This window comes from Moschus berezovskii, chromosome 11 (genome assembly GCF_049115385.1).
Source record: "Moschus berezovskii isolate FMDL1 chromosome 11, NW_MosBer_1.0, whole genome shotgun sequence".
NCBI lineage: Eukaryota > Metazoa > Chordata > Mammalia > Artiodactyla > Moschidae > Moschus > Moschus berezovskii.
Window position 1 is genome coordinate 35,469,207 of NC_142470.1, and position 14,446 is coordinate 35,483,652.

Consider the following 14,446-nt stretch of genomic DNA (forward strand, 5'->3'; position numbering starts at 1 on the left):
CTCCATTCTGTGGAGAATTCATTTTACCAACTAAATCCCCCATATTGCCTTTTAAATTCTCTTCTTTTATACTGCGACTAAGCAAAGAATGTGTATGTGCTTTTTTGCTCAGTCATGTCTGACTCTTCGTGACCCATGGACTATAGCCCATCAGGCTCCTCTGTAAATGGGGATTCTCCAGGCAAGAATACTGGAGTGGATTGCCATGGCCTTCTCCAGGGGACCTTCCCAACCCAGGGATCAAGCCCAGGTCTAGCAAAGACTACCTGATTCAAATTTGATCATTATAGTATGCCTACACCTTTTAAAATTACTCTATTTAAAAACTCCATAACCTTCTAGGTAATTTAACTTAGCATGTCAACTTCTTTAGACTTTGCTCAAAATAGGAACGTTTTCTGAGTGTTTAATCCTACTCACCCGTCTCAGAACATTTCCATTTTTATATGTCCCTCTAAAAATGGGAAACAACAAATGGAATAATAAGATCTGATTTTATGCCGTGAGGTCCGTTCAGTGGAACTTTTTGATCAGGCGCACAAATGGAATACAGTCAGGCCCACATCCATGTCTCAGTGACCCTCTCATCCAGTGTGACTCCCCGGATTTTCTCCTACTTATAAACTTAACTTGTCATTCCGATCTTTTATTTTTTTTCCTGTTATTTTATTCCCCTGTTATAGTCATTGAGATTTTCAGTATTTTGAATTACACTTTGATTTTGTTTAACTGAGGGGTAGAGAGGCTCTTAAGTAAGGGCTGAAAGCTGAATCTATAAAATGAGATAGTGGCTAACAACAGCTGTAGAAAATGCTTTACTAAGAAAAAGAAAATCCAGTTAGGAAAACAACAACAACAACAAAAAAAAACCCCAGATTCTTCACTTAGTGTAGTATTTGTACTTTTGGAAACTATATATGATTTTTCTTTATCCTACCCAGTTAATATCTTGTGACATGATATCTTAAGAAAAAGTGGGATAACAAGTTGATGAACTTCATGGATGAAGGTTTTTCTGAGGATAATTTCAGCCACTTCTACTACTGTTTCGGTATGTAGGTAGGGATTAGTAGATCTGAACCCTGTATAAGAGACTGCAAAAGAGACATAGGCATTTAGAACAGTCTTTGGGACTCTGTGGGAGAGGGTGAAGGTGGAATGATTGGGGAGAATGGAATTGTAGCATGTATATTATCATAAGTGACCAGTCCAGGTTCGACGCATAAATTTTCCTCTGTTCATTTCTTTGCATTTGTGCTTTTTTAATAAAATTCTTTTTTAGAAATAAAAAAAAAAAAAAACCCTGCAATTTACTTGCTGCATAATTTTGGACAAGATACTTAGACTCTTAGAATCTCAGTTTCCTGATCTGTAAGTTGGGCTGATTAGATCTACCTGGCAGAATTCTTGGGCAGTTTCGAGCTAGTGTAACATTTAGTAGAGTGCCTGGCAAAAGTGGATACTCAATAAATAACAGTGACTTTTGTTTTATTGTAATGGCTTTCCTGGCATGCTACCAGGAAACATACTCTCTCATTATAGAGTGCCCTAGATTCTTGAGGTCCCTGGCATTTCTCTACTTTGAAAGGAGTTAACAGTGGTGCCCGAGTCTTGTATTCAGAATGGAAAACTCAAGTCCAGAAACAGATTTAGGCATATAGTTCATGTTTATTGGATTGAGTTGAAGGCTCACCTTTCTTTAGGATTTCTCTTAACTTGGGGGCCAGTGCTGACTGGTGTCCTTCTATCATCCTTGAAGTTCTCCATTTTCATACTTCACCCTCACACTCTCCTGAACCCTACTGTGGAGGAGGCAACCGGGTCAATTTCCTGTCCCTTGGAACCTGGTTCAAAGGCAAAAACGAAACACCAAGACCACTTCACGCATCTCTGACCATGACTTGATATAACCCTGGACTTGAAACACTCACACAAGAGGCATTCTAGAATAACATCTCTCTTGGAGTGTGCAGTGCTATTTTCATATTAATGTAACTCTAATTGTTACTTTAACCCTTGAGAGAGATAGGTCTTTTTGAGAGTAGTAGTATCCCCACTGTACTCAGGGCAAAGTGGAGAAGGACCAAAGAGAGCAGACTTGGTAGAAGCAAGAACTGTTGTTGAAAATCAGTGGCCCTTCTGGTTTTCTCTGGTGCTAAATCACGTTTTCTTCGTTTTTATTTGGCCAATAGGTAAGGCCCTACAGGAACAGAGGGAAGTTACTATTTCATAATGGGTTAAAAATCCATTGTCCCAAGTCAAGCTTGCAGACAGGCTGATTGCCTGCTTTTTTCCATGCCAGAATGCCCCAAAATATTTCCTTATGCTATTGACTATAGCCAAGTCAAGTCTTCAGTATTAGAGATGCTTTGAATATTTGCAGACAGAGCAAGGTCCACAGAGGCTCAGTTAGCTGTATTTGCATGGAAACAATAATATTAGTACATAGACAGTTCTTATATTTGACTTTTAGAACCCAAGGAGGACAGACTTGGAACTGTTTTTCTGGCTACCTTTGGGTCTGTTTACCTCCACCACTGGAGAGGTTTCTCCAGCTCTGGCCTTGTCCTCCTTTCTATCCACGGACTCAGTTTCAGTTCTAAGAATTATCAGCTAGTTTCATGTTTCATTGCAGCCCATAAGGAGACAGAAGGTGCTTTCTCATCAAAGCAGCCCTTTCACCCTCTCCTCTCAAGTTCAGCCTGAGACCCTGCCACACCAATTTAGTTTCTCCATCTTTTAACCCAGCTTTCTCCCTGAACCGCTCCAGAGATCAGAAGAGTCTACAGCCCCAGTGGTCCCTTTCATCTCCCCATCACCCCGTCCCCAGCCCCTACTCAGCCACGGAGTGGCTTAGCGAGGCCCAGCTTCTTGCCAGCCAGCCCTGCATTCCTGAGAAGAGCTGAGTGAGGCTGGGCATGCCTGCAGAGAGGGAGTTTTCTCTTGTACACATTCAGCACGGTATTTTTTGATTCATGAATATTAAAGGATTTGAGATCACAAGGCCTTACCTCCTCCATCTTGCACCCTTTGAAAACATAGTAGCTCTTTTATTTCATGGCACTTGACTTTGTTTATTCAGCACGATCAGGGCCGCATTCAGGCTATAGCAAGCCTGTTAAATATTTACCCACGAGGCGGATATTTATACGTGAATCAGCAGCACTTATCAGTGTGCAGTGCTGGAAGTCAGGTTCAGGACTCTCACAGGCTGAAAATCTACTGAGTTAAATAAAGAGTGCGGTGAGCTTCCTTTAAGAAATCAGCTCTTATTTAAAACTATCCTTCGTAGTATCTGAAGTGCTTCACATACTGGGGCTTCCTTCCCGTGCCCAGCTAAGTCATTCACAACTGAATATAACAGAGTGGTTGGTCCATCACATCCGAGATGCAGTGAATCTGGTTGTTCGACCATCTGGGTGTGAACAAAATCAGGAGGAATGCTTGCCCTGCTGCCATGTGGAAAGTTGCAAAGGGAGATGAGCTGTGCAGCACTGTGCTTCTGTGGTGGTCTGAGTGCTTCTAGAAGCCCTTTAACCTCATTGAAATCCTGGCCCTGCTCACTGGTAGTCATCCCCAGTGTATCTTTCCATCCTTGCAGCCCTTTCAAGATTATACTCCACCCCCACTTGGGTGGCATAGTGGTAAAGAACCCATCTGCTGATGCAGAAGATGTAAGAGACGTGGGTTTGATCCTTAGGTCAGAAAGATCCACTGGAGGAGGGCATGGCAACACACTCCAGTATTCTTGCCTAGGAAATCCCATGGACAGAGTAGCCTGGCAGGCTACAGTTCATGGGGTGACAAAGAGTCAGACACGACTGAAGTGACTTAGCACACACACCCCCTCCCCAGGGAGGTGAGTAATTCAGCAGTCACAGCAGCCTGGACACTAGCAACAGGCTTCCCTGAATTCAGATCCCAGCTGTACCATTTCCCGGTTGTGTGACTGCAGGGAAGTTTCTTCTGCTCCCTGAGCCTCAATTTCTTCATTTGTAAAATCACAGTGATGATTTCCACCTCACTGAGTTGTAGAGAGGGTTCAATTAGATAATGGGAAAGCACCTAGCGACCAGAGTTAGTTCTTGATAATCACAGAAGCAGGGTGCAGATAGATGGCCCTGGCAGCAGAGCAGCCGGCCTTTGGGTTTCTCCAGACCTCTGTGTCTTTCTATTATTATAGGTAATTTTTGTTTAATGGCTGTATCACAGAAGCAGAGAGAGAGATTCAAGCTGATTTTTCACACACTGTTTTTACTCATTGTATTCAATTTAGTGAATGATTTAAAACTTATTCTGTAGTATTTTATACAGATCAAAGTCCATTGCTATCAGTTCCAGGGAACTGTCCAAATCATTTGGGGAGGATGGTTTATTATGCTAAAGATTGTTTCTCTAGGTAGCCTACGAGAAGCCTGGATCTTAGTATTCTGTTATGCAGATATTTCACCAAAATCCACAGGCTATAGATACTGGATTTATTGTTCTCGTAATTTAAAATTTTCTTCTTAATCAGTTTTCCATCCTAATGGAACCATTAGACCCTTGGAGTGAGATGCACACCCTCTGTGTACTTTTGCATACATAAGAGGGAACAGAAAGCCTTCCTCTAGTTCACAGAAAGTCACAGGAATTTCCTAACTTTCTTCAGAGTTGAGGCTAAATCTCGTCTAGTGTCTACTCTGAGAGTAGCAAATGGAAATAATGTTCTTGCTAATTCTGTGCAGTTACAGGGTGTGTGTGATTCATTAATGTCATACTTAGTCAAACGCTATCTCAGAATCTTCTCAGTTGTCAAAGTTGTGTGTCTTATCTTCAGAGTAGGGAAGTCAACAGCGAATGTTTCCACTCTATATTGAGTTACTCGCATCACCTGAAATTTTGTTTCTTGGGATTTCTCATTCCCATTTCAGAAATCTGTAGTCAACAGAGAGACAGACTGGTCCTGGAGTCCTTTGGCTCGTTACAGATATCATTTCTTGTGCCACAAACTCTGTGTGTGTGCACTCAGTCACTTCAGTCATGTCTGACTCTTTATGACCCAGTGGATGGTAGTCCGCCAGACTCCTCTGTCCTTGGGATTTTCCAGGCAAGAATGCTAGAGGGGGTTGCCTTTTCCTCCTCCAGGGACCTTCCTGACCCAGGTATCGAACGCATATCTCCTGCACTGCAGACAGAGTCTTTACCACTGAGCCACCAGGGAAGACCACAAACTCTAGACTGCGTCTCTCTGCTCTAAACTATTTGAGAATGATTTTCCAGACTGTTATTGTGAAATGTTTTGTTTCCATTTACAATCTCATTACTGTGGGGACTTGGATAATGAATAATCACAGCATTAAGGGATTGAGGGGTCTTTTTATATCCTGTTTGTCTTAAAGAAATGGTTTAAGGGGGTCATAGAAATATACACATTAAAATAAAATTCAAGTAAGAAAAACAAATTAGGACCAAAGAAGAGTAGGACAAAAAATGAAATCAAGATTAAGGATGATATACAAAAAGCATGTTATAAGGTTCTGAACAATTTTCTTAATAATTCTATGCCAGTTAATTTAAACTGAAAAGAGAATCTCCAGGAAAGTTCTGGAAACTGTTTCTAGATCAGCAGTGTGTCTTAGTGCTTGGATTGATGATTTTTTACTGTCCCTTCTTGTTTAGATGAATCGAATATCAGTGTTGACTGTGATTTGCACACTTTCTACCCATATTGGCCCACAGACTCCAGACCAGTACTTCAGAAAATGCTTAACACCATTTAAAAATTGAGAGCTTAAATCATCTGAATTCCTGGCTTCAGTTGAAAAATTAGGCTCTGATAAGACCAGGCATGTGTTCCTACATATTAGAAACCAACTGAGGCTGAGCAATGGGAGCCCTTCCCACTGTGTGCAAAATCTCCAGTCCCTACCTGGTTCTCTGCACTCATTTACAAAACCTACCTGGGCTGCCTAACCCCCAGGGCGACTGCATCCCCTTCTCTTAACCACCTACTTCACATGGCTCAGTGGTAAAGAATCTACCTGTAATGCAGGAGATGTGAGTTCGATTCCTTGGTTGGGAAGATCGCCTGGAGAAGGAAATGGCAACCAACTCCAGTATTCTTGTCTAGAAAACCCCATGGACAGAGGAGCCTAGCAGGCTACGGTCCATGGGGTTGCAAAAGAGTTGGACACAACTGAGCGACTTTCACTCACTTCAATCACAAGAATGAGAAGACTAAAGTCCAAAGAGGTTGCTCAAGGCAGCCAAGCCAGTGGGCTGCAGAACTAGTCCCTTTGGTTCTCTATAACACTGGCACATCAGTTCAGCATTTAATGAATGACATATCTTTGCTTGGCTCAATTATGAATTGGGCATAATCAAGAGTATAAAAGTCTGTGTATCAGTAACAGGTACAACCCATTCGTGTTGGTAAGACATTTACCTATGCCAGTCAAAATTTGCTTATCTGTACTTTTGTGATAGGATCATGAGTTGTCATTAATCGTTAGTTGTTAGTTATGTGTAATGTGAACATGCTGCTGTAACAAAATGGATTAGAATATAGAAATGGAGTCATAAAGTGAAGCACTTCGTTTCACCATCATTGATTCAGGCAGTTGGTGGGCAGACTTGGGCAAGAGAAACCAAGCGTGTTGGGAATGTCACGTAAGTTGCTTGAGCCCTAAGAGAAGCATCCACTGTACTCTTGTCCTTTCAGTGCACTTGGCGGCTCCTCGGCTCTTCACATCCCAGCTTTTCCAGGAGGAGGCTGTCTCATTGATTACGTTCCCCAAGTGTGCCACCTGCTCACCAACAAGGTAAAAGCAAGTCCCCTGCCTAACCAGCCTTGTAAGGCTCCTTCCTCCAGTGTTATTTCCCCAGCATCGTGGTGCAGACACCATCCTCTCCACCCCATCTTAGTTTCAACCTCCATCTGACATGGCCTTTCCTGCTGTGAATAGATTTCATCAGTTTCTCTCCCACTTTGTTTGCCCTCCTTCCTTTTCTAAGGATTCTGACCTCCCTGTTCCAGTCTTACCTTCATCTTTTTTAAAATTGGAGGATAATTGCTTTACAATGTGTTGTTTTCTACCATACAAAAACTTGAATCAGCCAGAAGTATATGTATGCCCCCTCCCTCAGGAACCTCCCTCCCACCTCCCCCACTAACTCACTGCTCTGGATTGTTATAGGCACTGGGTTAAGCTACCTGTGTTATACAGCAATTTCCCACCAGCTGTCTGTTTTACATATGGTAATGCATATGTTTCAATGCTTCTCTCTCAATTTGTCCCCCTTCTCCTCTCACTGTGTCCACTAGTCTGTTATCTATGTCTGTGTCTCTATTCCTGCCCTGCAGATAGGTGCATCAGTACCATTTTTCTAGATTTCATATATATGCATTGATATGTGATACTTGTTTTTCTGACTTACTTTCAGTTCAGTTCAGTTGCTCAGTCGTGTCTGACTCTTTGCTGTTATAAAAACAGGCTCTAGATTCTTCTACTTTACTAGAACTGACTCAAATTGGTTCTTTTTTATGGCTGAGTAATATTCCATTGTATATGTATACCACAACTTCTTTATCCATTCACCTGTTGATGGACATCTAGGTTGCTTCCATGTCTTGGCTATTGTAAATAGTACTGCAGTGAACATTGGGGTACATATGTCTTTTTCAATTATGGTTTTCTCAGGGTATCTGCCCATTAGTGGGGCATATGCTGGATCATATGGTAATTTTATATTTTATATGGTATTTATATTTTATATGGTATATATATGATCCATATGCTGGATCATGTGGTAATTTTATTCCTAGTTTTTTAAGGAATCTCCATACTATTCTCCATGGTGGCAGTGTCAATTTACATTCCCACCAACAGTGCAAAAAGGGTTCTCTTTTCTCCACACCCTCTCCAGCATTTCTTGTTTGTGGATTTTTTTGATGGTGGCTATTCTAACCAGTGTGAGGTGATACCTTATTGTAGTTTTGATTTGCGTTTCTCAAACAATGAGTGATGCTGAGCATTTTTTAATGTGCTCATTGGCCATCTGTATGTCTTCTCTGGAGAAATGTCTGCTTAGGTTCTTCATCTTTTAAACGAATATCTTCTCATTCTTGAATTTCCATTATGCCCTAAGTTTTTGCTTCTTCTTATGGTTATGGTTTAAACCTTCTTATGATTTAAAAATTTTGAACTCTTTCATTTCCCAATTGTTTGTGTGTGTGTGTGTGTTTGCCAGTAGTTAATATCACAGTGATTCTGTTGAGCGGCTCTCATCTCTTTCTGCTTTTCTGTACAGCACGTTTTAATAGTTGGTTCCTGATTCTTCCTGTCATGCCCAGGAACAGTTTGCCAGAGTCCTGCTTGTTGGGACAGGGTTTCCAGGTCAACTTGGCTTATAGCCAGATTATAGCCAGATTACCTAAAGCTTTCTCTTAGCTGCGTTAATGAGCCTTTACACTGGCAAGTAACTGAGCTCACACTAGTGGTTCTTATCAGGTATTTCTGCAAGTATAGCATATACTTGTTAATGTCCAGCCTGTTTATTTAGCTAAAAACTGGAGCTATTAGTCCACAGACAATACTGACCTTCTTTCTTCTCCCACATGGACTTAGTTTGCTTAATTCCCCAAATCCTATTTTCTTTGCTTCTGTTGACTTGTTCACAATGGCTTGGAAAATAAATCTTTTGTCTCTTTCATTCAAAAGATAGCTCATCTCTATATAGAAAATACTTTAGAAATATAATAATATTTCAGAGTCTTCTATTATTTTTTAAATGTCAAAGGAACTAAAATCTGGCAACTCTGCAGTCTGTGGGCTTGGCACAGATTCTAGGGCGTTTAACTCTCACGGAGTGGTTGTTGTTCATTGGACCAGATTCCCCCAGCCCCTGTCCTCCCACAAAACTGATCAGAGGACAGCATTCTTACTTACAGTGTAGGTTTTACACTGCCTTCAAATCTTTGTCCCAGTATTATAGAGAAAAATGCAAATTTGGTCTTCCAGAACTGAGAAGGAAAGCCTTTTTAAAGCTCTCCAATTGAGATTAATTTCTAGTCATACATTCTCCTCAAAAAAAATTATAATACCATTTTCCCAGAAATACAAGAATCAGTCAGTTTTTCTTATCTGGTTCCCTTTCATTAATTTCACTTGTCTTTCAAAATTGATGTTCTTCTGCTTGCTACAAACGAGGACAGTATGGGCTGCTTTTAGAAACAATCTCTTCAAATGAATTTCCATAATTGCATTGGAATCTATCTTTATAGCCAGTTTTGTTGTGGGTTTCTGTTAAAATGGTTTTCTGTTTTTAAAATCAAGTATACAGAACTGTTTTCATCCCCTTTTTAAACAAAGCCACTTAAGCAAACTTATCATCTGTTTTTCTTTCCCCAAAATAACATTTCTGATCCTGCATTGAGCCTGCAAAGCAAGCACTGTTTTTATAAATTGACTTAAAACCCCTATTATATAAATAGAATTGTTTTACTTTTAAAGGGTACAAATGGCTATCAGTACCAATTGTGTCAAGGTTATTTCAAGCACTTTATCTTGAGCTTTTGTTATCCATGGAGACTCAGTGTGGCTACAGTCAATATAAACTATTTGGGGGGTCTTTTTCTCCCACTGTTTCTTTCAGCCATTATAAAGACATTTTATAAGGAATGTATTTTTGTGTTAGAAACTGATGGGTAAAAGACTAACTTTCAGATGCCTAGCTTAATGAGTTCACAATTTTTTTTATAGAAACTGTCACTTGGTGTTAAGAAGGAAATTTAAAAAGGCAAAATCGCCTGTTGTAACACTCCTTATTCTGAATGTTACAAACCTAAAAAGAAATAATTGAGCATTACTGTCCTTTTCAATAGGAGTTGTAGTTCAAGATAACCAATTAGGTCCATTTGATGAGAGGAAACTCTTCTTTATGGAGAATGCCAGCTGTTAAATGAGATAGAATGAAAAAATACAAACATACCATTTTTCAGGCCTCAATTGAAGTAATTGATTCAGACAAGGATCTCCAACAAATACTAAAACCATTAAGGAACTTGATCTTCCCATGCTTCGAGGAGTGTACCCCTGGATTACTCACCCTGGCAAAAGGGAACCATTCCCTTACAGAACCGTGGTCTGGCTGACATCACCTTAACCAGTGATCAAACTCAGTATCACTAGGAAGTTTTCTTGCCAAAAATGTTTAACCTGGATCTAATCACACCTTTAGCTCTACCTTCCAATTCATAGGAAATACAGAAGGTAGAGAAAAAAGGAAGGAAACAATCGGAGAGTCTAGAACACAGGATAAGACAGTTAGCCCAATCTCTGAGAAGTCAGTATTAGGCACACACGCTTACATCCCAGGAGGTACTATTATTCTATAGTAAAAGATTAAAGGCCTGGTCCCTGTTTATATGCTTGCTTTCTTTTCAAACGTATTTTAGGGACAGTTGGGAAGTTTGGAAAATTGTCAGGGTACTAAATAAATTCAGAGAATGAAATACTAAATTTTGTTGAGTGTGATAACAGTATTGTGATTGTGTAGGAAACTGTCTTGTTTTTCAGAGATGCATGCTGAAGTGTTCAGGGGCACACTGTCATGATGTCTCTAATTTCCTCTGAAACATTTCAGCAAGATTGATTGACAGGTTGATAGATAGGTGGATGGCTAGATAAAGCAACTAGACAAAATATTCACAGTTATTGAAGATAGGTGTGGGAATATGGGTGTTCATTTTACTATTCTTTCTACTTCTACTTCTGAATTTTACATGATAAAGCATTTAATAATTCCCTACTGTACTCAGCTGTGGGTTCATGTTCCAGGTGCAGTATGTGATTCAAGGCTATCACAAAAGAAGAGAGTATATTGCTGCCTTCCTCAGCCACTTTGGCACGTAAGTTCTTCATTAAGACCATAAATCAGTGCTGCCCTCACATCCTGGTGACCCTGAGGGGAGGGCTCAGTGAAGAAAATAGCACTTAGTTCTTCCATATGATACCTTTCGGTGCTATTTTGGTTCTTCCTGGTGTGTTGCTCACACTAACGCTCCCAGAAAGACATTTTTTTCAGCATTGTTTGGCAAATAGAGTCAAATATCTTCCCTGGAGCAGCCACGTAACTAGCCCCGAACACCACAGTAAAAGTGGTTGTCACACCTGCTGCTCCTTGTGCTCTTTACAGTCTACACAGCACTTTCACCCCCGTCATCTCACAGTGGTCATGAGGGTGAGCCAGGTGGGCACTCCTGGCACATTCTACGAAAGAAAGCCTATAAGACTTGACCAGTTCAGTCACCTGTGCAAGTCTCAGAGAGAGCTGGGGCAGGAACCCTATTTCTCAGAACTCAGGTCTCCTGATAGGACTCCCACTCCCCACAGGGCCGCAGAGATTCGGGAAGGAAATCTGACTTTAGACCCCAGTGCCGTGACTCACACTTGGGATTAGTGTGTTGGAAGAAGGCCCTGCGAGGGAAGAGGGCAGTGTGTAGCTGCAGTACCAGTTTGGGTGTTTCCTCTGGCCACCCACCCTATGCTCTGGCCCTTTCCTTCATGCGGCCCGTGCTGCTGCTCTGCAGCTGTTTCCTTAATGGTGGCAGAGCCCTTATCAACCTCCCACTCAGGGCTTAGCTCGAGGGGTGGTGGGTGGTTGCATTTTCCTCACAGTCTCTTTAAAAGGTGGAGCACACTCTGCCTAAGCACTAAGCATTTTAGTGCTCTCATTACTTCCTACCTCATTCCAGAGAAGGTGTGTATATTAAAATTTTAAATCAGTAACTGAAGAAATTAAGATAAAAGGAATGAGAAGATGAAATCAAGAATAAGGCTGGGATATAATTTTACAAATGTGTCTTAATTAAAAGAAAATTTCTGACTTCTTGAGACAATTTCAAGAAATTTTCTCATTATCCATTGTGGAATTCTCATATCGCCAAAATAGAGTAACAGTATCTAAACAGCATAACTGTTCATGAATCATGAGTCTCTTAACACTTAAGGTATTTTTCAGCTTTCTTTATGCACATTTTGAGAAAGTGCTTATGATATGAACAGTGCTTAATAAATAACAGTGTTAGATTATTTTTTGTGTATGTTACTGAAAATGAAGATGTTAGCACAGTGACCTGAAAAGCAGGGTGCATGTACCTCTCAGGGGCATGTGCCTCCCCTCACTTCATTGGTATTCAAGAAAAGGGTGAAAAATTGCATTTACACTTGTTAACAATTGTTTTTAAATCTCATTCTATGTGTGTACATTTTTGTGTTTTATTACACATATAATATAGTCGTACTTGTCTACAACTACAAAATCATATACAAATACTACTATATACTGTACTATATGCATAATGAGAAGGATTCTGTCAGGGCTTGTTTTTGCTTATGGGGTGCAGGATCTAAAAAGTTCAGATATCAGTGTTGTAATATTGAGTAAATTACATATCCAGAAAAGAAATACAAACTGATGAATGAAGTTGTTGACTTAAGTCAGCAGACTTTAATGATGTGTCAACAGTCTTTGAGCAAATCACTCAACCTTCAGTGCCTCAGTTCCTTTACCTTCACAGCAGGGTCAACTGTTCCTTCCCACTTACACCTGGAGGCCATCAGTGTTAATGGTCTGCTGAGCCTGACTCAGCCAGGGAGCAGGCGTTTCTAAGGCCAGCAAAGGTCTCCCTGTATGGATGAGAGAGAAAGCTATCCTTGTCCTCTCTGTGTGGTTAACACTGGCGCATTATGGTGGTGGCACCCCCTGTACACTCAGCTCCAGAGGGAAATGGGGGAGAGGAGCCCATCAGAATTCAGTCTAGGCCCTTCTGTGTTCGGGGACTGTTCTCCTTTGACACAGGAGATGCATCTCCCGTCTGAACCCCACATCCACCCTGCTAATGTTGCTACTTTGTCTTGAGCCCAGTGGGGAAGATCTTGTGTCCCAGTGGGGGACACAAGAGAAAGGATGCCAAGTACTTTGGTAGACCTGTTCCGTTCCGTCACTCAGTCGTGTCCGACTCTATGCGACCCCGTGGACTGTAGCCTACCAGGCTTCTCTGTCCATGGGATTCTCCAGGCAAGAATACTGGAGTGGGTTACCGTTTCCTTCTCCAGGGGATCTTCCCGACCCAGGGATCGAACCCGGGTCTCCCGCATTGGAGGCAGACGCTTTAACCTCTGAGCCACCAGGGAAGCCCCACTTTGGAAGATAGTCATCTGTAATCCTGAACTTAGTAATGCTGTCATTGCTTGTGACTGTTCAGCACCTGAATGAAAGTGAGACTGAACAAGCACTGTATAGACCTGGGGTCTTTGCTGCCCTGACCTTCACTTGTCCTTTTGTTCATCACTGGTGACTAACATTTGCATAGTATTTTGTGGATTATTATTGTTGTGCTGTCACTAAGTCATGTCCAACTCTTTGCAACCCCATGATCTGTAGCTTGCCGGGCTTCCCTGTCCTTCACCATCTCCTGGAGTTTGCTCAAACTCATGTCCACTGAGTCAGTGATACCATCTAACCATTTTATGGGTGGCCTTACTTGTTTTTCACAACTCCATGATGAAGTTTGCACATGTGTTTGTTTTACAGATAAGGAAACTGAGGCTCCAAAGGCTAAGTGATTTGCCAGAAGTCATAATAGATAGTAAAGCTGTAACGCAAACCTAGATGCTTTCATTCTAAATCCCACATCCTTCCTGTGGTAACACTTACTTGTCTTAAATGTATCTCGGATTCAATAACTTTGCTTTATGAATATATTCTTTACTTGGTTCCATCTCTGATACCTTGTTTTTATGAAGGTTTTTTTTGTCTGTGTGTGTTTTCATTACTTAGGGGTGTCGTGGAATATGATGCAGAAGGCTTTACAAAACTCACTCTGTTGCTGATGTGGAAAGATTTTTGTTTCCTTGTACACAGTGAGTATACTTTTGCTATTAGCATGTCAACATACCTTTTTGAATGCACTAAACCACATGTAATAATGAATATAACAGCCTTTAGTGTCCTGACTTGGTTCCTTTTACTTTAGCATAAGTGTATGTACTGCATGATCTCAACCAAGTGTAATTTGCTACTTGGGAGATGTTTGATAATGTCTGGAAACATTTTTGTTTGTCATGATGGTTAGGGGACCAGGGGTGGCTTTGTTGTTACTGGCATCAGTGGGTGGAGGTCAGAGGTGCTGTTAAACACCCTGCAGTGCATGGAACAGGTCCTGAAAGCAAGAAGTTATTGAGTCCAGTGTCAGTAGTGCTGAATTTAAGAAACCCTATCTTAGAGAGGGATCTTCCCCAGTGGCGCTAGTGGTAAAGAACCCGCCTGCTAATGAAGGAGACATAAGAGACGCAGGTTCGATCCCTGGGTCAGGAAGATCCCCTGGAGGAGGGCATAGCCACCCACTCCAGTATTCCTGCCTGGAGAATCCCATGAACAGAGGAACCAGGTGGGCTACAGT

General features: G+C 41.3%; 1 protein-coding gene across 2 annotated transcripts in view; it reads left to right on the forward strand.

The window, feature by feature from the left end:
* BABAM2 (BRISC and BRCA1 A complex member 2) overlaps positions 1-14,446 on the forward strand; it is a 413,168-nt gene that overhangs the window by 311,400 nt on the left and 87,322 nt on the right. For both annotated transcript variants that reach the window (XM_055399169.2, XM_055399167.2), the window contains 3 exons: positions 6,704-6,803; positions 10,821-10,891; positions 13,825-13,907. In XM_055399169.2, the coding sequence (XP_055255144.1) occupies positions 6,704-6,803; positions 10,821-10,891; positions 13,825-13,907 (254 nt within the window). The remainder of the gene's footprint in view (positions 1-6,703; positions 6,804-10,820; positions 10,892-13,824; positions 13,908-14,446) is intronic.